The sequence below is a fragment of the Perca flavescens genome, chromosome 16, assembly GCF_004354835.1.
Source record: "Perca flavescens isolate YP-PL-M2 chromosome 16, PFLA_1.0, whole genome shotgun sequence".
In the NCBI taxonomy this organism is placed as follows: domain Eukaryota; kingdom Metazoa; phylum Chordata; class Actinopteri; order Perciformes; family Percidae; genus Perca; species Perca flavescens.
The window spans coordinates 4,719,234-4,743,339 of NC_041346.1; the positions used below are offsets into that span (position 1 = coordinate 4,719,234).

The 24,106-nt window shown below is 39.7% G+C and overlaps 2 protein-coding genes across 5 annotated transcripts in view; both read right to left on the reverse strand.

Moving 5' to 3' along the window:
* odf2a (outer dense fiber of sperm tails 2a) overlaps positions 1-1,752 on the reverse strand; it is a 52,524-nt gene extending 50,772 nt beyond the window's left edge. Inside the window, exons 1-2 of one of the 4 annotated variants that reach the window (XM_028601038.1) lie at positions 1,723-1,752; positions 1,353-1,450 (exon numbers count right to left, since the gene is read on the reverse strand). The gene's annotated coding sequence lies outside the window, so the exon portion shown is untranslated. Of the gene's footprint in view, positions 1-1,352; positions 1,451-1,592; positions 1,633-1,719 lie in introns of those variants that run through there. The other 3 variants (XM_028601039.1, XM_028601037.1, XM_028601036.1) reach the window with 3 other exon arrangements.
* A 7,302-nt stretch (positions 1,753-9,054) lies between these two features.
* The window catches only part of scai (suppressor of cancer cell invasion), a 71,986-nt gene continuing 56,934 nt past the window's right edge, over positions 9,055-24,106 (reverse strand). Inside the window, exons 14-17 of the mRNA XM_028602440.1 lie at positions 18,185-18,257; positions 17,111-17,284; positions 14,085-14,185; positions 9,055-10,251 (exon numbers count right to left, since the gene is read on the reverse strand). Of these exons, the coding sequence (XP_028458241.1) occupies positions 10,105-10,251; positions 14,085-14,185; positions 17,111-17,284; positions 18,185-18,257 (495 nt within the window). The 3' untranslated portion in view covers positions 9,055-10,104. The remainder of the gene's footprint in view (positions 10,252-14,084; positions 14,186-17,110; positions 17,285-18,184; positions 18,258-24,106) is intronic.

The following is a 24,106-nucleotide window of genomic DNA, read 5'->3' on the forward strand; positions in this document are numbered from 1 at the left end:
GGGCCCAAGCCTCCGATGCCCCGGAGAGCCGGGCCAGTCGCCCCCGATGACCCGCGAAGCTGCGCCAATGCGGGACCCGAAGCATTACGTAGGGGGGGCAAACGTTGGTGAATATCGAGAGGTTTGATGCATGAGGTCTGCGGTACTCTGCCGTTGAAAATGTAGTGGTTAACAGTTCATCTCCATGCATATACAGACTACTTTTAACAATTCTCTACTATAAACAAACTTCTTAACCCCCCTGACCACAGGGGACAGCAGAGAGAAATGACAGAGTGACTTAGAGGCAGTCAAAAGTTGTTTGCATTTCAAAACCTTAGGAAATTGACAGTGGCCGACACGAACACATGCGCCCATTAACTTGATAATAAAGCCGTAAAGTAGTCTTTCAACTCAGGACAGCGCCACTTCTCACAAATACAGATAGGATTGGAGATGAGAAGTTTAACTAACACGTAACCGATCACCTTCGTGGGAAATTAAAAAAATCAATGCCACCAACATACCCAATCACACTATGACAGACTCTCCACTTAGCTTAGATTGCTTTTACTGTGGCAGAGATATTGCAATTGCAAATTTCCCATTGAAATGCATTGAGTTAGTGGGCGAAACAAATAAACGTTGCTTATAGTGCCCCCTTAAGGCGGATCTTCGCCAAATTTGGTACGGAGTATTGTCGTCAAATGTTGAATAAGGACCTCGACTTATTTGCTGATAACGTTAAATTTAACCGAGATATGATAGGATACGTGTGTGGTAGCTAGCTAGGAAAATTTGATTGGTTGTCAAATTAGCATACTTTAACGTAGCAAAATTCTTTCCATAACTTTTTGTCAGGTCCACGTGGAGATGCTAACTACCAGGTTTCGTGCAGATCGGTCGCACGGCCTAGGAGGAGTTCGAAAAAGTTGGTTTTGCACATGACGCGATATTGCGAAAAAACGTTTGAGCGGAAATGGGCATCAGGTAATTCAGCTATATTCAAGGAACGCGTGGATGTAAGAATTTCTAATGTGCGATGTGTATTGTGGGAGTTAATGACAAAAAAACATAGCGCCACCTAGTGGTCCACATATGTAATTTTTGGTAGGTGTGATCCATGACCCATTGTCCATCTACCCTGAAAATTTAAAGTTGTTCACATTAGTATAAGTGGTGAATCTAGAATTGGGTCACATTGGGTCCCATAGGCCACGCCCACTTTTACCCCTCGGTTCTCCATTCTACGGTTGGCCTCAGAATTGGCCCCAGATGGTACCCATCACATTTTGTATAAATTGGATGAGCCGTTCATGAGAAATAAACTTTTGTTCCCCTAGTGACCGATTTTCGTAAAACTCATGGCTTACCTCCCGAGGGTCATGGCAAATAATGCATGCAATGGGAGCAAGGTTCCAGAGGACACCCAGGCCACACCAAAAAACAAGGAAACAAAAGAAAGACACTCCTGAAACAAAGAATCAAAAATTAACAAAAGCCAACAACCCCATTAGTAACTAAACAATCTTAGAACATATACTCAAGCAAAATAACAGAAATATATTCTAAGTAAACAAACATAAATAAACTAAAGAAAAGAAAAGGCAAACCTAACAAAAACAAAGTAAAGCAGAACAGCAACAGGTGAACCTAAAACACAAAAAGGCACATGTTAGTTGGAGGGGGGGGACAACTTTAAATCACCAAGAAAGAATAAAAATGAGTCACCCTACTCACCACCTTCAGCAGGCAACCACCACCAGGGACCAGCAAAAGACTAAACTGAGCCAGCTGAGGGCTTTTATAGTGCACCTGGGCAGGGGGAGGAGCTAAGGGAGGAGTTTTACTGGATTACTGGTGTTGCGTTCACAACACCTCACTGTGGTTCACTACACAAGATTACAGAGTACTAGTTGAAAAACTGTCAGAAACTATAAAAGATACTGCTCAAATACATCCCATTTATACAGTTTTGGGTAAGTATTATTTTCCTGAAACTGCATTTAAATGCACCAACTGATCCTTGCTCTATGCTTCCACCTTATGCAAATTAGGTTTGTTTAGTTATAGGTCTGGTAAATCTTGTTTTCACAAATTGATGATGCAATTACAATAATGATAATAAAGTGTAGTTTGTAGTTTGATTGCTACATTTTTACCTTGTCTTGACAAACCATTGGTAACAAAGCAGCGCAGTTATACATTATTCACAGTCCCACAATAAAGACACTCGTCAGTCCTTTTATGAAGCCAAATTTTCCTTTTCTTTATTGGCAACACATAAAACAAAAAAACAAAAAAAAATCATCTATACAATAATGGATCTCAATTATTGTGTAGATGGGAAAGCAAGAGTACACCAGTCTTTGGCACTGTCTATTCTAAACAAAAATGCAGCTTACAGAGAAAATTATCTGTGCATTTTTTAAACAGAATTTTTGAAAATACATTTGACAGTTTGACACGGACTGAAAATCACAACAACCAAGTCACACATGTTGCTATAAAGGAAGGCTGCACCCATCTTTTGTACATTTTTAAGATAGAAAAAGGTAGAAATGACCCCTGCGTGTCTGGGGTAGAAAACAGAATTGATCGGCAGTTATTTGTGTTTTGTTCCCAAGAAGCGTCAACATGCTTCTCCATGGATGTGGGTTAATTATATTGAGCTGTTGCTGCGCTTGTGTGTCCATGTCAAAATCAAGGGATTTTTTGTGCTCTTGTAGATTCTAATACTGATTATGCTTGATGAGCACTGATTTGTCCCACCAGATCATACTCCTAAGACTAGCTTTCAAACCCTTATTTGTGTTGGTTTTCCCTGCTTCGTCTGTGCATGTTCTTGGTATGAATGTTGGACAAAGGTGCACAGCTTAAGAAAAAGAAACCATTGATTCTGTGGGACTGCAACAAAAATCTGTGTTTACTGATGTTTTATGTAGCCGAGACATTTTCTGCTAGGAAACTTCATTGTAGCTGCTTGAAACAACTTTAAAGTACTCAAATCTATGTTTATCTAAGTTTGGACAGTTATTCATGGGAATAAGTAAAAGGCAACAAACCCCAATATGGGTTCAGGAATGCAAAAATAGGTATATTTTGATACCCCAAATAAAAAAAAGGGTTAAAGTCAGAGTGAAACTTTTATCCAATAAGGCTAAGTCAGGTTACAATACATTAATCAGTAGAATATCTTTGAACACTCAGCAGCTTGTAAACAATTCTATTATTGGTAAAGCTAATGGCAGCAAAGGAGAGAAGACAGCCTTATATTTTTTGAGTGGGGATTTATCATGCCTTTTTCACAGTGTCCACCTCGCATAAGGCTTTATAATCCCCATATGAGCATAGTATGAACCCTGCATATCTTTGTAGATCAGCTGCCAATTCTAACATCTGACATTCACTCCAAATGCACAAAAAGTTATCTTGTTAGTATTTCATTTTTACAGATCCATGTTATATTCACACGTAAGCAACCTCGTTTTTACAAGTTATCTGGTTTGCAGAAGTTAAAGCTGTGATATGTATTTTGCACAAAAAAAAAACAGCCAGAATTTGAAGTAGAGTGAGACCTCCTCCGGTTTCAGCCTCTGGTTTTCGTAGCAGGCTAATGCTGCAATCTGAACAAGGAGACTGTGTGACAGGAAACGTAAACACGACAAACAAGCCAGTGTTTGTGCTAGGCTAACTCCAGCAGACCAGCTCACCACTGTTTTCACAGCTCCCTGGAAAATATACTGAACAAAATTATTACACAATTTCATTTCTATATGTACTGTATATAGATGGATGACAAAGTGTCTTATTTAATAGTTAAGCCTTGAATTAGCTGTAGCCCTGAGCTTTTGGCAGAGCTTTTACTGAAGGGACGTGCACGCACAACAGCTAATAGTAACGCTCTCTCGCTCTAAAATGACCTGTGATTGGCCAAAGTCTCATGTTACAGCTAGATTTTTTCTAAAGCCTAAAAAAAGAGCCAAGGAAGAGGTGCAGAAGTCTAGTTTTCTCTTAGACCACATACATTACAATATGCTGAACGGTTGTTATGAATCTTTTGCCCAATGACGCCAAAAATAAACTACCTACCTCAGCTTTAACATCTTGTTTGAACAAATCAGTATCCAAGCCAGGAGTTATTTGGTTAAAAAGTTAGTGTTTTGTTAACAAATCTCATACAAGTTATCTTGTGTGCACATATCTTAGGATCCTAAATAATTTGTTCACAAAACTTCTTATTCACACAAATTAATACCTCCTTAATATCTTGTTTGCACAGATGAATATCTTGTTTGTGGGCTAAAAGTTATATTGTTTACACCAGTTATCTGGTTAAGTTATCAACAAGTTATCTTGCACATGTAATTTCTCGCTAAAATCATGTTAAAAATAATGTATTAGCTTCCAGGACTCCGTAACAATCTATTCCGATACACCCATCACATTATCTGAAGCAGGACATTTTCATTTTCATCATACAGAATATATTTACGCTATTGCACCACACTCCGTATGCTGCTGGGTAGCTTAGGTCAAATTAAGAACATGGAATAAAAAACAAATATTCACACACAATGCACAATCCTGTTTTTAAGGAGCTTTAGCTTACTTACAAGCAAATTCAAATTCTTATTTTTTTCTGTGCTTATGATCCCACTGGTGCTAGATAATAAATTTACTAGTTATGCTTATGGTCCTGTTTAAATATTAAGCACAGAAGACATCACTACAGCAGATCTCAACAAAAGCTAAAATAATTATGATCAGAGTAGTGTCACTTCACAGTTTGGGGTTATTTTCCATTAAATAATGCTTATTTCTTGCCATTGGGTCACATATTTGATATTTTCATGGATTTTGAGTTCAGGGAACACACCATACACGCTGTAAACCTATAAACATAATTTTTAGACTTAATGTACAAATTTGTCAACTTGCAATATTTGACAGTTAAAATTATTACATTTCTTCGGTCCTTGATGTCCAAACATGTAGATATGTTTTGTTGTTGTTTTAGAGCACCACTGACTGCACAAGGATTTATAATTCTTCCACACATGTAAATGTACATGTTATTGCTGCCTATTCTTTTGGAAATCAGCCAACACATTTGAAATATCTCAGGCAGAAGCTGTTAAAAAAGTAACTGCAGATGAAAAGTTCCTATAGGAAAATGTTTAAAATCACTGACTCACACAATTTTTACTCTTTGTAAAAAAAAAAAAAAAAAAAAAAAAAAAAAAAAAAAGGTCACCAGTGTAAAGGGCTGGCATAAAGAACACTCACATGGGAGGATTTTTTTTCTCTTTTTTTCCCCTAAAGCACAACAAGATCATAACAACATTAAACTTCATAAAGTGCAAGCCTACAATATCTTTATCATCATAACTTTCAACACAAGGGAACATGGATATTGATATTATAATGAAAATAGAAGAGAATGTAGAAATGGCTCACTTTCCCAGACAAATGTAAAATGGAGAAAACAGTGGTAGTTTTCCTGTGCTTCTCTTTAAGTCCTTGGAAAGTTGGAATGTAACATATTTAGAAAAATGGCCAAAGAACAAATTGGCCTCATTAACATTTTGCTCCTTAAATTCAACTTCATATTTCATTACACATTTCATAGACTTACTAAATACTCAACAACCACATTTGTGCCAAAACATTGCTTTAAATTATCTGTACACATACTCCTAACAATAACAATACATGTAATAAACACTAACAAATAGTGTTCTTTCTACCATTTCTGTCAATTCAAAAATCTCAATCCCAACCAGCCATCTTGGCTACTTTCTTCCATCATTTGAACATTTTGGTCAAGGGCAGTTAAGTGTCAGTAAGTTTCAGTATGGGCATCACTACGATGGCCTGTGCAATCACTCCCCCTGTTGGTGTCAGAAATAAATGATGCCTTCAGCTTGTTTCTACTTTGGTGTATGTTCAGATGTGGAACATAATTCTAACTAAACTGTCCAAACTAAAATTAGAGGCCTGAAGCCTAGCTAGTAGCCTGAGTAGTGGATGACAAAAAGATATTACATATCGACAATTGAGCTTTTATCCATTCTAAGACTCTTTACAGAAGTGGGACTAAACCGTCAATTTTTAGAGGATAAGGCTAGTGGTATTATTTATTGGTCCCAAAGCCTAATATAGCTTATTCCTCTGTGCCATAGAACTTCATTGAGAGCCACAGCAAAGTCCGGAAATTTGATCTGTATTATACTGTATTTGTCTTGGAGATTCCTTTTCTTGAACCAAATGTTTATCCAGGTATCAAAATCTTTAGGAATCTACTTTTAAGCAAATCAGTTATTTTCTGGCAATTTGGACAGTACTTAAAATATCCTATTAGGGTTAACGTATTGAACGGAAACATGCTGATTGCTAATGTAGTCAAAAGGTTGCATACCCTTCTGGAACAATGCAGCAGCATTAAACTGCTTAAAAACCTTGTCTTTTCGTCCTAAACAGCCCGAGTGCTTTAATTTTCTGTGAAGCACATGCTAATTACAAAATTAGCAGTTTGTTGGATTCTTGAAACTAAAATATCAATATATATATAAAAAACATTTCACACCATTGATTTAGTATAACATGTAGACATTATCTGTTGATTGTGCAAATTCTTCTGGTTTTCCCATAACCACGAAGTCAACAATCACACCATTTCTCCAGGTCTCTGGGCTCTCTTAATTCTGCTATCAGCTGTTTGGGGAGAGCAGGGGGGGGGGTTTAATTTTGGCACCAGTTTGACAGCAGACTACCGATGTCTACTTAAATGCTACTTTTTACTGCAGAACAAAACTCACACAGAAATACTTCTTTGATTCACGGCCAAATGAATATCTTTAGATTTTTGGGTGTTCTGGGAAATTTTGAGAGTTGAAGTGGAAACAGAGACGACTGGGAGAGAGAGGGATGAATGATGCTAAAGGTCCTGGGCCATATTATAATCCAGGGTATCATGGGAAGTGTGCCTTTGACCACTGATTGAATGCCATGCCTCAGCATAACTGTACTTCAGTCACAAGAACAGGTGGCTGCCTGGTTTAAGGCCATCAACAGCATCAGTTTAGACAATAGGCTATGATGCTTTCTGTGATCCACTTAATTTCTCAGTGATCCCACTCAACAGAAAATTTTATTTAAACTATCTACAAACTTCTATCATTTTAATATCTCAAGAGTTCTTTTATTGCAAGCAGTAACCACCATGACGGAGGGATGAAGCAATGCAGAATTGCCTTAAAGGTCCCATGGCATGAAAATTTCACTTTATGAGGTTTTTTAACATTAATATGCATTACCCCAGCCTGCCTATGGTCCCCCAGTGGCTAGAAATGGTGATAGGTGTATCGCCATTGCCATCATAAGGAGCAAGGTTACCTCCCCTTTCTCTGCTTTGCCCACCCAGAGAATTTGGCCCACCCATGAGAGATACGTCATGGCTTTCAAACGAGCAAAGTGGCAGTTGGTCAAGGTCACTTAAGGAGAATTGCTTGCTCAGCCGACCACTGATGTTCTGTGACCCTCCACATTCTGTGACCTGTAGCAGTGCAACAACAATTTCACCTTCAGGTAACATTAAGTGCATTGTGCATGCAGAAAAATCTGGATCAAACTGCTTTTTCCCTCGCAGCAAAAGGAAATGAGTGAGAACAGGGTTAATGAAAGTCACAGAGCAGTCAGTAAAATATATGGTGGAAGCCCTACACCCTTCTAGCACTTACAATCTTAAGTATGACACTAAGTGAAATAAAAACAGTAGATAATTTGAGATGTACTGTTGAGCTGTCTTCTTTACTGTTGCCAGTGTACTAGTGCACACAGAGTACACAGCAATGTGTTTTTAAATGTTTCTTATTCAAACCCCGTAGTTCATTAAGGTTCTATCATAGAGAATTAGAAAGCCATTGATGGCAATTATCATCTTTTCCTCCATTTTTGTTTAAAGTATTTGTATGTAGTTGAGTGGCGAAACAACATTTAAACATTTCTGTTCCAGAGGAATCAAAACAAGCATGATTGGTTGTCTCTCAGTTAATCCTTTCTCAATAACACAAGTCTTGAGTCATTGTAGATTAATCACGGTGTTATTTCGAGTTTCAATTCTCTTTGGCTACACCCCATTTGGCTCTGCCAGCAAAGTGTTACAGAGCAGCAGGGAAAACCCACCTAAATTGAGCGCAGGCTGCATTTGAGGCGGCAGGTATGACGAGAAATCCTTACCAGCTGATAATTATCAGCAGCACCGTCCAAGTGTTGGCAAAGACCTTACAGGACCATTAGCAGTTTGATTAAGCCACTAAAAGCTTTATTCATGCATTCATTTGTTAACTTGCTGCACAATACTTCAGGTTGGCATAAATGGCATGTACCATTTTGTGAACCCACCAGGTTTAAACTGGTACTGTGCTGATTGGGTTTTGGAGGGCACACAAAAGGCATACTGTCACTGTATGTGTGAAGGGGGTGGGTTAATGGTTGGGTATACTCCAAAAAGATGTGAACACAAACGGCAGATGCACATGTGGTCTTGTTAATACTACACGGGGTGTCTGCATACACAGGGTGTTCACACATTGGTGTGTACGATGGTCTTTGCATACAACCCTCATGGGCATTTTAATTAAAGAGTCAAAAGGACCCTCACGGCCACATGCATGCAATAAATATAATTTGGGCTTTAAGAGTGTCTTTCAAGACAAAATGAAAAAAATCCACTAAGGTCATGGTCTCAATTGTTCTCAACACTTTAAGTCAGCCATGGTGGTTACTGCTTGTTCATCCATCCTCAGCTCCACCCAAGCTTCCGCTCTTTTCACTGCATTTGATTTTTTTGTGGTGCCAGTAACTGACAAAGATGGCAGCATCTATAGGCTGGAAGCAGTGGATCAATGGTAAAAGTAAACCCCATGTAGTAGCAGACATGTCAGGAAAGTAACCTGACTGCATGAGGAAGATGACTGGTGTCGCCAATGGTATTCCATTCAAGCAACCGGCGGGTAACATGATGAAAGTGATCATCATTTAGGTTACAGAGGTGTTTTGGTCATTTAAACAGAATGGTGATTTTTTTTATGGTGTGCATACCATGATACCTTCCTTCATCTACTCTTATCAAACTAGATTGTTCTTATTTGTTGACACAACTACAAATGTACAGGCCCATGCAACACATGCACTGGCTCCATTTACTGCCCAACCCCATGCCATTTTAAAACCTACAAGCCTTTTTATATCCTTAAAGTTGGAGGCCATACTTTGTGGGTAAAACAACAAAATGGAATGCTTTTTTTGCATTATGCATGCAAATACAGCACAGTGATATGGAACAGCAATAATGATCACAAAACACACAAGGCTGAAACAATCAACAATTAAAGGTATTAGATGGATTGCTGGTTAATGCCATGAAGTAGTGTGATATATTTACTAATGTGGACCTACAACACACACAACATGATCTCATGCACCTCAGCCTGCTACAAGTTAAGCTGTTATACAGCAAGCACTGTTTGGCAAATACCAGTAACAACTTTTTTGGTGAAATACTTTGAATTCCAACCTTGTGTGGGAATAATGTGCTAACATTATACTTGTTTTTATGGTTTTGTTAGCACTGTGTTCTCACCACCCTGCTTTGCCTTCATACAAATAAAGTCACACCTTGAAGCTGCCCAGGACTTTTCAATTCTCTATCCGTAAGGCTTACACAACCTTTACTTCAATAAACAATGATAAATATTTAAAAAAAAAGATTGCCAACAGTTTTCTGACATGAAGAATATAGTCAGAGGCTGCCATTTTTAAACTTACATTTAAATGGGGAATGGTAAGTTTTTTGACTCCTATGTCCTACATGCTGCTTATATTTATGAGGACAGACGTTTAGACTCGAAATGGGGAATTTATACTATATTCAACTGTGGCTTATCTATGTGAACATTTTAACGTTGCACTACATTTGCCTTCACAGGTAACAGTTAAATGCAGTACATGAAATTATATGTGCTGAACCAGTATTTCATTACCTGTAAAAAGAAAAACTGTGAGGGCTTTGGCAGTTTAGTCTGTATGTACACGTATGCCATTTTGCCCTGTGCAAAGATGTTAGTAGACTTCCAGTGGATCATCCCAAAATAGGCTCTGTACATCCAGCATGGTCGCCAGCTCCAAAATATGCTTCTGTAGAAGGCTGCTCTCCACTGTATCCTGTTTAGGGAGCTCAGGGTAGGACTCCGGGAAGCTCTGGGACTCCTGCAAGTACAAAATCAAATACTTCTGACTCAAATATTACTGGCAAATATCACAACAAACTTGCTCTGAAGGAATACTATTAACTGGCAGAAAGATTTTTTCTGTCACTACTAGCTGCCATTAATTGTTTAGTGTCTCACTGTAGACAGAGGACCTTGGAAACACTTCCAACTAAGCCTGTTACATTTGTAAAATCACCTTTTTCTCTTTATTTTAGCCATCCATACAGACTAAAATATTAGTTTCCACGCTCAAAAACTGAGCTTTTCTAAACCTTTACCAGCTTCCAAACGCTCTAAAATCAGCTCTGCTGTATGGCCATGTTATTATGAACAAATACAGAGAAAGTTAACCTCACTGAAGAGCTTACTTCATTGTTTTTTACAAAAGCTCCATAAGAGAAATACATAGATATGTTTACAAATTTAACCAGCTTAATATCGAAGTACATTGAGTAGAATACATTAGATTACACTATACATTCACGGCAATATATTAACACACTGGTCTTAGTTGCAATGAGTACAAACGACTCTTTATTACTGTAGAAAGAAAAGAAAAAATCAGATGGACAATGGGGGGTTTGAACAATATTAACCTAATTTCTGAATTTGTTAGTAAGATCTATCACATACTTGCTTCTGTCTCTATTTGACTGAGAAATGAATTCATGCATTAATAAGGAGACAAAACTACTGTAATGATCTATTCACTGGCCTCCTAAAATCAGCTGTGTAGCTGGTGGTGGACAAACTTTACATTGATGGCCAACTCCTCCGAAATACAAAGTTAACTCCATGGCTCTTTTAAACATACCATAGACATAATGATCAACATAACGCACCTGTAAACTCGTCACCTTTTCTCTGCTTCTCTTTCTGGTTTCTCTTTACTGTTTAGTCGGTTTGTTTATTATTAATTCTTTTATGACTTGTATTCTCTTCTCATTCCCTGTTTATGCGTGCACCAGCTCTGCTCATTGCATACATCCACACACTCACATGCACAGGCACATACACTCACGACTATCACACCACCTGCCGATAAACATACACACCTTCATTCCTTACCATTTTCCCCTCCTTCTTCTCCCTCTAAAGTGACTAACCTGAACTCATACAAATTTATTAAAAGGAAAAAAGCATGTTTGCTGCAAGAGCTCTCATTTATCACATTTAGAATCACATGACCTCAAAAACCACAATTCAATTAAGCATTTTCAGCAACTTGCCACAGTAGACAAAAAGTCTCTGTATTTTACTTGACAAAAAAATCCTCCGAAGGTCGCTATTTTATAATTACTGTACTCTATGACAAAAAATTCACAATTGCCAACATATACGGTCCCAGCAGCGACAATCCTTCTTTCTCCAACACATTTTTAAGCAGTATATCGATAGTTATGTATTGTAACTTGAGATACTATGAGTATAGGCAAAACCCTTGCTATGGGATTTATCCCTCTTGCATGCGCAATCGTGAGACCGACAGGACGGTGAAATCGACAGCTCGCATAAGTCACTCGCTCTCTTAGCCAATGTCAAGGCTAGGAGGAGCGCTGTTGTCAGGGACAACATTCTGAGAGAGATTTGTGCCATATACTTAAAAGGGGAACCCCCTGAGCCTGGGATTAAATCCCATTTAGGTGCAAGAGAACGCACAACAGGTTTCTTTCGTCTGACCCCCTTCAACAATGAATCAGGGGAACAGGGGTAAAAGCAATCTTGCACCTTCAAAGAGAACCACAGTGCACACTGTGGAATTCTCGTGTCCATCTCTCTCCCACAACCTGGGACTCAGGCTTGCCCTGCCAGCGAGAGACGTGTCTGTGTTTGTTATTTGTGACGTCACCCTCCCGAGGGGAACCCCCGATGATAGAGCACGGTTTTTTTTTTCCAGTAGGCCAGGTCTGACTGTAGAGAGGTAGGGATGGTCAACATGCGCCTCTCGTGCCGTATTAGGTCAAGGTGCAGGCGGCCGAACCATCTCGGAATTCTCCTCATGTGGAACGTGTGTGTGTGTGCGTGTGTGTGTTTTAGAGCCCGACCGATAAAGGATTTTTAGGCCGATACCAATATTTGGTGATTTAAAAATCCAATATTCCGATACATTGGCCAATATATATTTTAAAAAAATAATCCAGAAACGCGTAACAAAACAAACAGATTTCCCTAACATTAGTTAATTGAAGTTATAATGAGTACTCAAATAATATGACAAAGCAGTTTAAAAATAAACTTGTTTGTTTTATTGTCACAACAGAACAGAGGAACATCAAAATATATTAAAGTTCTGATAAATAAAATGTATAAAAATACCAACTTAAGATATGAAACTTAAGTCCTTTGAACAAAAACACAATAACAAAAAAAGAAAATCAAAGAGTGTTGCCAACAGGGACATCGTATGCAACCCCAACACTCATAACATGGTTGAAGGGGGTTTGCTCTGTTTTATATTTAATTTTTTAAATATTCATTTATCAGAATCATTTATGTCATTATAAATGATTCTGATGAATGAATATATATTAGGGCTGTCAATTGATTAAAAAAAATTAACTAATTAATTGCACAATTTGCTGTAATTAATCGCGATTAATCTCTTTTTTAAATTGAGACTGAAGCTTATAATAATGGATATTTAAATGCTAAATCATTTAACTTTGCAAATATGAAGAAAAAAACAAACAAGGAAAGGTTCTGCTAAGTTCAGAATGTTTAATATCTTTCAGAACAACAGCAGCAACAATTTGGCTTAGTCCTGCTGAAGGCTGCTGGAAACGGCTAGAAACTGTCTGACTTGAGAGCAGATTTTTGTCACCGTCCCCGGCTGCTGTCGCCTGCTCTCGTCTACTTTACAGGCGAGGCGCAGTTCATCTCCAACGAGCCGAGAGTTCAGTTCATCTCCAACGAGCCTATGTACAGTCGCCGGCAGGGCAGTCGGGACTCACCCGGAAATGGCGAGCGGAATGAGGTGACGTGAATAGTCTCTCAAAATCTGACGAAAATCTTCTAAACTGACCTTTGTTGAGCTGAAATGAAGACAGATTCAGCAACTGCACGGCCTATTTCTCGCTTAAAATGTTTTCAGAAACATGTTTCAGTGAACTATTTTAGTACAATATGAGATCGTATTCTGAACGGCCGCCATGACAGTCTGGCTCTCAATATCCGGAGAAAACAAACCCATGTGACGCGTTCTTCCAATCAGCTGCCGGTTTTCATTACTTGGGCAACAATACAGAGTAGCGCCACCTGCTGTTATGTATTTTGACAGCCCTAATATATATATATATATATATATATATATATATATATATATATATATATATATATATATATATATATATATATATATATACATATACAAACACACACACACACACACACACACACACACACACAAAAAATATTGGCCATTATAAATGCAGATACCGATAGTTCGGGAAATGCCTAATATTGGCCGATAATATCGGCCCGCCGATATTAAAGGAACCACTACGTGACTCATGGACATCAAACCCAGCAGATGCATCAGGAGGAGGCGCAATGTGTGACAGCAGAGAGTTTAATGCATCCAGCCTGGTTTTCATAGTGGCGGAGTTTATGTCCACAACCAGATAAACTACCGTCTGTGAAGGGATCTACGAGCGCTTTTGCCAGTTTATGACACACTTTGCTTTGTGAATATTGGTGCGTGAATGGTGTGTGTTAAATGCTTAAGATCACAAGCCTGAGTACTGGACTCTTAACCATACAGACAGGCATACAGACATTCAAATAAACAGGCATACAGACATTCAAATAAACAATGTAGCAGCAGTGACTTACCCGGAAGAGTTTATGCAGTCTCAATGCAGCTGAGCAGAACACAAAGCGGATCAGCAGCAGCCGAAGGAACTCATCACCAAAGAATTGCAAAAAAGCTTGATCTGTGGAGACAGTGAAAAAAAATAACTTTATTGATGAAACAAGTAGTTGATTTGATTATTGATTTTTTGGATTAGTTTATCAAAAGAAACTTAATCTACAACATCTTGATAATCTTTTAATTAATTGTTAATAAACAAGTGATTAATTGTTTGCACTTCCCCAAGCTTTTCAGTGGGCGGCACACGCAGTGACACCTGGCTACTCCATTCCTTCCCTCCTGCAGCAAGCAGAGCCTCAGTATCACTTCTTCTTCTTTCCGTTTTATGGCAGATTGCAACCATTGCTTTTGAGGTTTCATACTGCCCTCTATTTTACCAGAGGCACTGTTGCCTCTGTGATCATGGACAAGTATGCATTTCTTTTTTCATCTGGTGCTTCATGTTCGTAGTAAATTTTATGTGAGAAATAGGCTATGCAGTTGCTGAATCTGTCTTCATTTCAGATCAACAACGGTCAGTTTGTGAGTTTTTGAGAGGCAGAAGTGCCGCTTCTCCAAAGTTCCTGCGACATTACAGAATACATAGCACGGCTCTCAATGGCGTTTAAGTAATCATCATGCAGCAATGACAGTTAGGAATAGGCACCAAAACGATTAGTTGTCGTTGCTTGTGTTACTATCTGGTGTTTGGGTGCCGCCTTTTCAGCCTTTTTTCCCCTCACTCTACGCTGTGAGCTTCATCATGCTCCGCTGGGTGACGACTCTTCAACTATTGTTTTGTTTGTAGTACCGTACGCGTGCCTGAGCGACCACCGGCGACTAGCCAATCAGGTGGGTGGGAGGCGGCCGCGGAAGGACTTCACTTAACATAAACATGCAATCAGGCACAGATATGCAGTTGTTGCTCTCGGCCGTGTGTTTAACTTTATGTGTGTAGTAGTTTATCGGTGGCTAGAAGAAATATTAATTCCCGATCGCGCGTTTTTAGTAAATATTGACCGATAATGATCGTGGTTTGATCAATCGGCGCATCCCTAGTTAAATGATGAGCCACAAACAGCAGTCAGTTAACAACATGGCCGGTCCAGCTGCCTTCCTGATATTTACACTTGTAAAAGTCCTCACATCATGCTTCCTCATGGTGAAGGCCCGCTCCCCTCTGCAGAGTTATGCTGTCTTGTCGGCTGTCATCCTGAAAGCTTGCGTAAAAGTTGTTTAGTTCATCGGCTAGAGAAATGTCAGCGTTCACCATAGATGTACGTGTCGCTTTACAGGCCTCTGGAGTCAGACTGCAGAAGTTGCAATTCCAGCTTATTACATACTGTACCACGGTTTCTCATCCTTCACTGCTCTACGGATGTTACATGAAGCGGCTTTGTATTTTTTTATATTCACAGTTACAAGCCCTGTGTTGTCAGCAGCAGTTTTGGACATCAGGGCGTCACACTGGTTTTATACCCACAGCTTCTGGTTGGGAAACATCCTGATCTTAGTTTTTTGCAGTCCACTAGTTTTCCAATAAATCCCAACAATGCTTCCGTAATTGATCCAGGGTTCTTCCATCCTCTGGTGGGGGCACGTGATTTGCTGCCGAAGGTCCGGTCTTACTTGCTTAAGGTTAGCACTGTTAAAATCTTTGGCTACGATAATGGCTACATCCCGATGACTGGCCTGGTGGTTAACGAGAGCCTCGTGGAGTTCAGTCAGAGCAGTGTCTGTTTGTGGTGGGATATAAACAGCACTGATGGTAACTAAGGTGAACTCCCAAAGAAGGTAAAATTTTCAGGAGCTCCAGGTTGGATGAGCAGGAATGTGTGAGATGTGTGTGTGTGAGTGAGGCAGGCAGATGATGTTGCAGTCTCCTATGTCCCTCTGGTATTTAATCCTGGCTCTGAGTTTGTCCAGCTTGTTCTCTATGGACTGGACGTTAGCTAGCACGATACTGGGCAGGTGTGTGTGGTGTGCCCAGGTCCTTAACTTGTTTTTGATGCTTGCCCGTTTACCTTTAGGCCTTCTCCGTGACCTGTTGCTAGTGCGTCTGTTGTTGTTGTTACACAATCTCGCTGGACCAGGTTGGATCGGGAGTGAAACTTTCAGTGAGACGGCATGAGTCCTGTATATTTAAAAGTGTCTTATTGTCGTATGTAAGTGACATAACTCAGGTTAGATTAGTAGGTTTAGTAAAAAAAAAACAGAAAAAAAAAACAGGTACGATGCCTGTCGCACTCACTGGTCGCATGGCAACCAACAACCTGCATCCTGGTTGCTCCACCACCACCTACCCTAGCATATATATTCATACCTTAACCTTAGGCAATAGGCAGCGTAATAGCCCTAGTAACTACACCCGCAAGGGAGTAGTTGTGAACTGTAACAGCACTAAACCAATAAGGATAGGACTTCTTTGGACTGTGGCCTAGGCTCCTAAGCCTATCAGAACAGCTAACACCCTAAACCAGAGATCTTCAACAGGGGGTCTGGGACCCCTAGGAGGTCCTCAGAGTTAAGCTTAGTTTTCCATGTACTAAAAAGGTATGTAAGAAGGCTTTAGGCCACCCACGCGTTATTTTAGGCCCAGTTTAATATGCAACTTAATTTTATACAATATATGTAGTCCCTGATCCGTCTCTCTCAGTTAAGGGGTCCTTGGCTTAAAAAACGTTGAAGACCCCTGCCCTAAACAACTTTTTTAAATGCATATCTTAAGGCATTTTTGTGCCAAGAAGTCAAGGGAAGAAAGAGATGGGAAATGACATGCAAACAAGGTCCCCAGGACACAAACTGGGGACACTGCTGTTCATGGTTGGTGCTTTTAAATAATTCAATTAAATTAGTAATTGCCAAAAGGCATTGCTTTTATCATGATTAATACGGTGTTTGACTTGAACAAATAAACAAAAACATGTATGAATACAGATTTTTCCTGGTCCACTCTATTCTTTCAGGTCTGCTAGTATGTTATGAAAATTAATGGGAAATGTACTACCTATGGTCCGTGATCGAGTTATCATCTGCCCAATGTCACGGTAGACTTTACGAAGAAATTCTTGAGCCCTTTCCCACAGGCCTCGTTGGACGCTGTTTAAGCCGCACACAGAAGAGAAAGCCAAGAGTGGGCTGTAGAGGAACAGAGTGAAAAGACTCCCACGCTGAGACTGATCTGAACAGGTAAGCAAAGACATGGCACAGGTAAGAAGTGAAAACATGACATTTTCTCTCCACATTAACATAAACACACTGCCTGAAAACATTGTGCCACTAACTTTACCAATTACAGTACATGAAAAAGTCTACCTGACAAATGTGAGTACATGATAAAGTGCATACACACTGGAAATTTAAAAAAACTTAATGACCAAGATTTAGGTTAACAGATAAGGACAGTATCTAAATCAAAGATGTAGTATTTAATTAAAATTATGTAAAACTGTCAGCTAATAAATAACTGTAGCTTGTTGTTAACTGAAAGCACATGCCTGGTGATATTCTATATTTTTCTTATTGTCACCAAACCCCTATGAAAAGACCAAAACACCACTGAATGTATCCTACTAAGTATTTTGTGTGAATCCAAAGCATGATATAGCCATTCCTGTGTCAAAGTTCCATTGTTGTCCAAAAACTATTAAAACACTTCAATGAGCCACAGTTTCTTAAATGCTATGAACACACACTGTAAACTACACTGTCCTGCTGCCAGAAATACTCAACTAGAACATCAAATTTGGATTACCCCGCAGCTGAAAAAAGTCCCCAACAAATGTCCTATTTTCTTCTTCTGTTTGAGTAATGTTTGATAAAAACTAGCCAGCTGTTTTAGAAAATTACTGAGCCTTTAAAGAAACTATATAATATACATATTTGTGACTCGTTTTTAAAGAATTAGGTATAAACCAATGGGCTCCGGCTGACTGCTACAAACAGGGTAGGGGAGTCATAAAGTATTGAGAGACACACTAACACATTGTTGGTTTGGTCTGTTGATGGAATTTGTTGACAGTAAGGAAACATAAAATATCACTTATCATTTAATGAACTGTTGCTCTCAAGTGACACACACCTTGCACACTCTTGGGATATACTGTAGGTGATAGTAGGCACACCAGAGGCTGGCCAAACAGATTTGTGAAATGCTATTTGTATAAACAGAAAGACAGAAAAGAATCATTCATTTTAAGAATATACATTCACATCATATCATATACACACATTTAAAATTCCCCCCACCACCCACACACCATGTCAATAAATATTCAGGGCAACATGAAAAAAGTTATTATTCCTATAATTTGGGGGCTTTGGGGAATGTAAAGACAGACTTTAATGTTGCCACAGAGTTAAAAGTATGCTGAATTAAACCCAGCCACTGGGAACCCACAAGCCAGTGCATTCTTAGTGCCAGTCCCAAGCCCGGATAAATGGGGAGGGTTGCATTAGGAAAGGCATCCAGCATAAAAGCTATGCCAGATAAAATATGCTGATCATAAATCAGATTTCCATATCAGATAGGTTGAAGCCCAGTTTACCGTTCACCAGGTACCGGTGGAAACTATGCTGTTGAGGTGGAGGAGGGAAGGCATGTCCTGTGGCAGCGGGAGAGGGTTAAAGGGTAGGAGTGTGAAAGTTGAGAGTTGGAAATTTGAATGTCATGACTGGTAAAGGGAGAGAGCTGGCTGATATGATGAAGAAAAGGAATGTAAATATACCATGTGTGCAAGAAACCAGGGGGAAGGGGAGCAAGGCCAGAAGCATCAGAGGTGGATTCAAACTGTTCTACCATAGCAGTGTTTGCTACACAGACTAATTTGTGGCGGTGCGCCACAGAATCAACACCAGCTGTCACATATTACGTTTTGTTATTCTTCTTTTTTTTTAACGCTATTTAAAACACGCAGCGTATTCGTTCAGCTGCATTTCCTTTACCTGCCCTCACTCCACATAGGCTACGCCGCGCACACACACACACACACACACACTGCCCCTTCCCTCCGTGCACACTGCGTCTGTCTCCATGAAAACGAGAGAAGACGGCTGGTGAAATTCACAAGTTACATTACATGTCATTTAGCGGACACTTTTATCCAAAGCGACATACAATTGCTATATGTGTCAGAGGTTGCACGCCTCTGGAGCAACTAGGGGTTAAGTGTCTTGCTCAGGGACACATTGGTTGATGTATCGCAGTGGGAATTTAACCCAGATCTCCCACACCAAAGGCATAACCACTGCGCCACCCCCAGCCCTCACGAAAGGTTGGTATCTCGTAAACACCTTTACACAATCATCACAATCAAAATATTTTATATTCTCAATACAATGTTGTCAGTGTGTTAATGTTGGAGTCCCGACCCAACCCTTAGCAAACAAGCGATAGCGCCTTCTTTAGAAAGTTAACTATTCGCAAGTTTGCGGTAAAATGCAGTTGGGTTATCGAGGTCAAAACAATATATGTAGCAGCTGTGAATCAAATCAACTTATTATACATAATGTTATGTCATTTTTTTGCTCTTATACTGAATGTTTGTTGCTTCAATCCACAAGAGTATTGAAAAGTATTTTCCGCGACTGAAAAAGGCACCGGAGGCATCAGTCTGAAACAGAGCTGAACAGTCCGAACAGTGTAATTAGTTATGTTATTAATTTGTTTACCCCCTCCCACATGGATTTAAATAGGTGGGTTTGGAGTGCCGTTTCGAAAGAGTTGAGTGAAGGAGAATGTCAAAAGTGTTTGGGGAAAAGTTCCAAAGGGAGGGGGCAGCAATGGAGAAAGCCCTGTCCTCCCCCATGTCTGGTGCTTGGACCAGGTATAGGGTTAAGAAGTTGGCATTAGTGGATCTGAAGTTGCGGGACGGAGTATTTCGGTGCAGGTGAAAAGGAGAATTTCAAACAGGATTCTTTGTTGAATGGGGAGCCAATGCAGGTTACGAAGGAGCAATGTAGTCTCTGGTGTTGGCTTGAGTGAGCAAACGGACTGCTGAGTTTTGGATGTATATATTTTGGTAGATGTGGCATACAGAATGCTGTTGCAGTAGTCCAGTATTGAGATGATAATGGTGTGGATAAGCATTTCAGTGACTGAGAGGTAGGGGCAAAGATGGGCAATGTTTTTAAGAAGGAAAATGGTAGTTTTTCTGATGTGGTTAACGTGGCGTTCAAATGAGAGGGTATGATCAAAGATGACACCAAGGTTACAGATGTGTGTAGAAGCAGGAACAGTGTTGCCATCGATGTAGTGGGGGAAATCATGGCAGGTGGCGGTTGGAGAGGTATAATATGAACCAGGGGTCTCATGTATAAATTAGGGCTGCAACAATGCGTCGATGTAATCAATCACCTAACCGCTATGACTTAACAATAAGCATCATCAAAGGCTGTCAGTCGGCAGTGTTATTTTTTTGGTTTACCATCATCATGAGTGACCCAATCGATTACAGACTGTTATATTAGACAACTTTATTTGATACGGATTTCATATGTTGCTAAAATTGCACTTTTTTTACTGTAAGATTAAAGGGAGAAGAGCTTGGATGCTAAACAAGAGCTTATTCATTATTGTACCTACTACTGTTAAAAAAAGCAAATACAGACTACTCTTTTTGCACTTGCTCGGTTTACTTTAAATTTTTATTTTTGTATTCCTCCTGAAAGTGGCTTTAATTTGTTGTTGGATTGATAGCCTACATCTGGCTTCAGGTTGCACTACAAATTCATTTTACTTGAACAGTGCAGTGTTAAACAATTTTAATAAATAGAGACTTGAACCTTATTGAAATTTTATTTGTGTAAATTGTTAATAATTGAGCAATGGGAAAATAATCGCTAATCGGAAAATTAATCGTTAGATTAATCGAAAAATGTATCGTTAGATTAGTCGACTAATCAAAAAATAATCACTAGATTAAAAGTTTGGGACAGCCTTAGTATAAATGGTGCGCTGCCTTCAAAAAGCAAAAACAGTAAGTGTGGTATGTGCAGTCTAATATACACTCACTTTAAAGATTCTTAGGAACACCTGAAAGATTTCTCATTAATGCAATTATCTAATCAACCAATCACATGACAGCTGCTTCAATGCATTTAGGGGTTTGGTCCAGGTCTAGACAATCTCCTGAACTCCTAACTGAATGTCAAAATGGAAAAGAAAGGTGATCTAAGCAACTTTAAGCGTGGCATGGTTGTTGGTGCCAGATGGGCTGGTTTGAGTATTTCCCAATCTGCTCAGTTACTGGGATTTTCACGCACAACCATTTCTAGGGTTTACAAAGAATGGTCTGAAAAAGAAAAAACATCCAGTATGCAGCAGTCCTCCGGGCGAAAATGCCTTGTTGATGCTAGAGGTCAGAGGAGAATGGGCCGACTGATTCCAGCTGATAGAAGATCAACTTTGACTCAAATAACCACTCGTTACAACCGAGGTATGCAGCAAAGCTTTTGTGAAGCCACAACACACACAACCTTGAGGCGGATGGGCTACACCAGCAGAAGACCCCACCGGGTACCACTCATCTCCACTAAAAATAGGGAAATGAGGCTACAATTTGCACAAGCTCACATTTGCACGACTGTAAAAATGTTGCCCGGTCTGAGGACTCTCGGTTTCTGTTGAGACATTCAAATGGTAGAGTCAGAATTTGGCGTAAACAGAATGAGAACATGGATCCATCATGCCTTGTTACCACTGTGCAGGCTGGTGGAGGTGGTGTACTGGTGTGGGGGATGTTTTCTTGGCACACTTTAGGCCCCTTAGTACCAAATGGGCATTGTTTAAATGCCACAGCCTACCTGAGCATAGTTTCTGACCATGTCCATCCCTTTATGACCACCATGTACCCATCCTCTGATGGCTACTTCCAGCAGGATAATGCACCATGTCACAAAGCTCAAATCATTTCAAATTGGTTTCTTGAACATAACAAAGAGTTCACTGTACTAAAATGGCCCCCACAGTCACCAGATTTCAACCCAAGAGAACCGCTTTGGGATGTGGTGGAACAGGAGCTTCGTGCCCTGGATGTGCATCCCACAAATCTCCATCAACTGCAAGATTCTATCCTCTCAATATGGGCCAACATTTCTAAAGAATGCTTCCACAAAGAATTAAGGCAGTTCTGAAGGCGAAAGGGGTCAAACACGGTATTAGTAGGGTGTTCCTAATAATCCTTTAGGTTGAGTGTGTACCTGGAGTACCTGCTGGTCAAAAATAGCCGTCAAGGGGGTCTGTAGGATACCTATCACCTTACCAGCCACCTTTACAATATAGCTTAGGTGATTTTTATCCCTAATGTCCAGGATACCATACCAAGCAATCGTGGTAAAAATAAATAAAATACTTATAAAACAGACAATTTTCCTATCTATATTAAAAGTATTTCACTTCCTAAGGAAGTACAAATGTTGCTGTCCCTTCTTACAGACTGCATCAGAACTGGCATCAAACTTCAAGTTTTTATCAATGACTGTTCTACAAACTCAATGCCAGTTCCTTTGCTGAAGATCTGAGATGGTTGGAGGGATGATTATCTAAAATCAATGACCATATCATGACCATTTGACAAATTCATCTACCACCAGTCCATGCTCAGATTGATCTTTATGGATCAGTCTAATATATGAACTGACAGTACCATCAACGAATTTCTGGATGTGCCTCCCCTCATGCTGACTTCTAAAGTCATTGGTGTAAAGTATGTACAGCTATTGGGACAGGACAACCCTGAGGAGAACAAGTGGTAGAGGAGTGTTGTTCTGCAAGAGAGCCATTCACCTTCACTGTACCTAAAGTACATGTTAAAAAATCTACAATCCAGCCAACACAATTTACATCCAGATTAAAGAAAGCAATTTCCTTGCTAAATCATGTGACTGGATAGTATTAAATTGCATGAAAAGTCTGGCATGGGTACCAGGACCTTCTATGTAGTTGCTTATACAGAAAGTTGAGTAGTGTAAAGAATATAAATAAGACCATAAATAATAATGCAGGAGAAACATGTGGCTCCTACAACCAGTTAACCATGAAATGACTTCATGACCAGTGAAATCAATGCCACTGGTCTGAAGTAATTTAACTCCTTAGGGCTTTCTGCTTTTAGCCACCTTCCATAACTTTAGAACCCTTCGCTGGTCCAGAGACATCTTAAATATGTATTTAACACCTCAAAGAGCTATTCTGAACAATGCTTAGGGAGATAAAATAGCTGGGCAGAGACAAACAATAATTGTGTTGTTGATGTTAGATGTACATATGGACTCCCTGATGGGGACATTATTTTTTTTTTTAACTCCTGAAACACCACTTGTTTACCACAGCCTACAACCTCCCTAGTATAGCCACTGTAATTCTGTAAAGTGTCCTTGGGTTTCATGAAAGGCATTATATAAATAAAAGGTATTATTATTGCACCACTGCTGATTTATATATAAACAGACTCTGCTCCCATGGGATCTTCCCCGTAGCATTTGTGTCTCTGTCCAGCCTTACAGGCGCTCCAAATCCGCTAATTGTCAGATTCGGGTCTGTTTCTGTAGACGTGAGCCATGTCTCACTAAAGGCCATAATGTAGGCATCTCTGTACTTGAAGATGGTTTGTTTCCCTGCAACCATGGGTGTAAATTTCATCCAACAGTTGGGGGATTAATAAACATAACATTTCTCAAGAGCAATTTTTAAAGGGGACACAAATGATACAGCCAACATTGTATTGTAATTGTACTTATAGGATGTGTAGTTGTGAAACTCCAGCAAGTATAGGGCACCTGAGTTGCTCACCTGGTTGAGCGTGCACCCCATGTATGAAAGCTCAGTCCTTGCAGCAGCGGCCCAGGTTCAATTCCAACCTGTGGGCCTTTGCTGCATGTTGTCATGAGTCATCAGATGTATTAGAGAAAAGAATCACTTCATCTAAAATAGCCTTACCAGGCTACTTACTGAAGTTTCACAACTACTGCAGAAATTCGACCTTTGCTCTCTCCCACAGTGTCC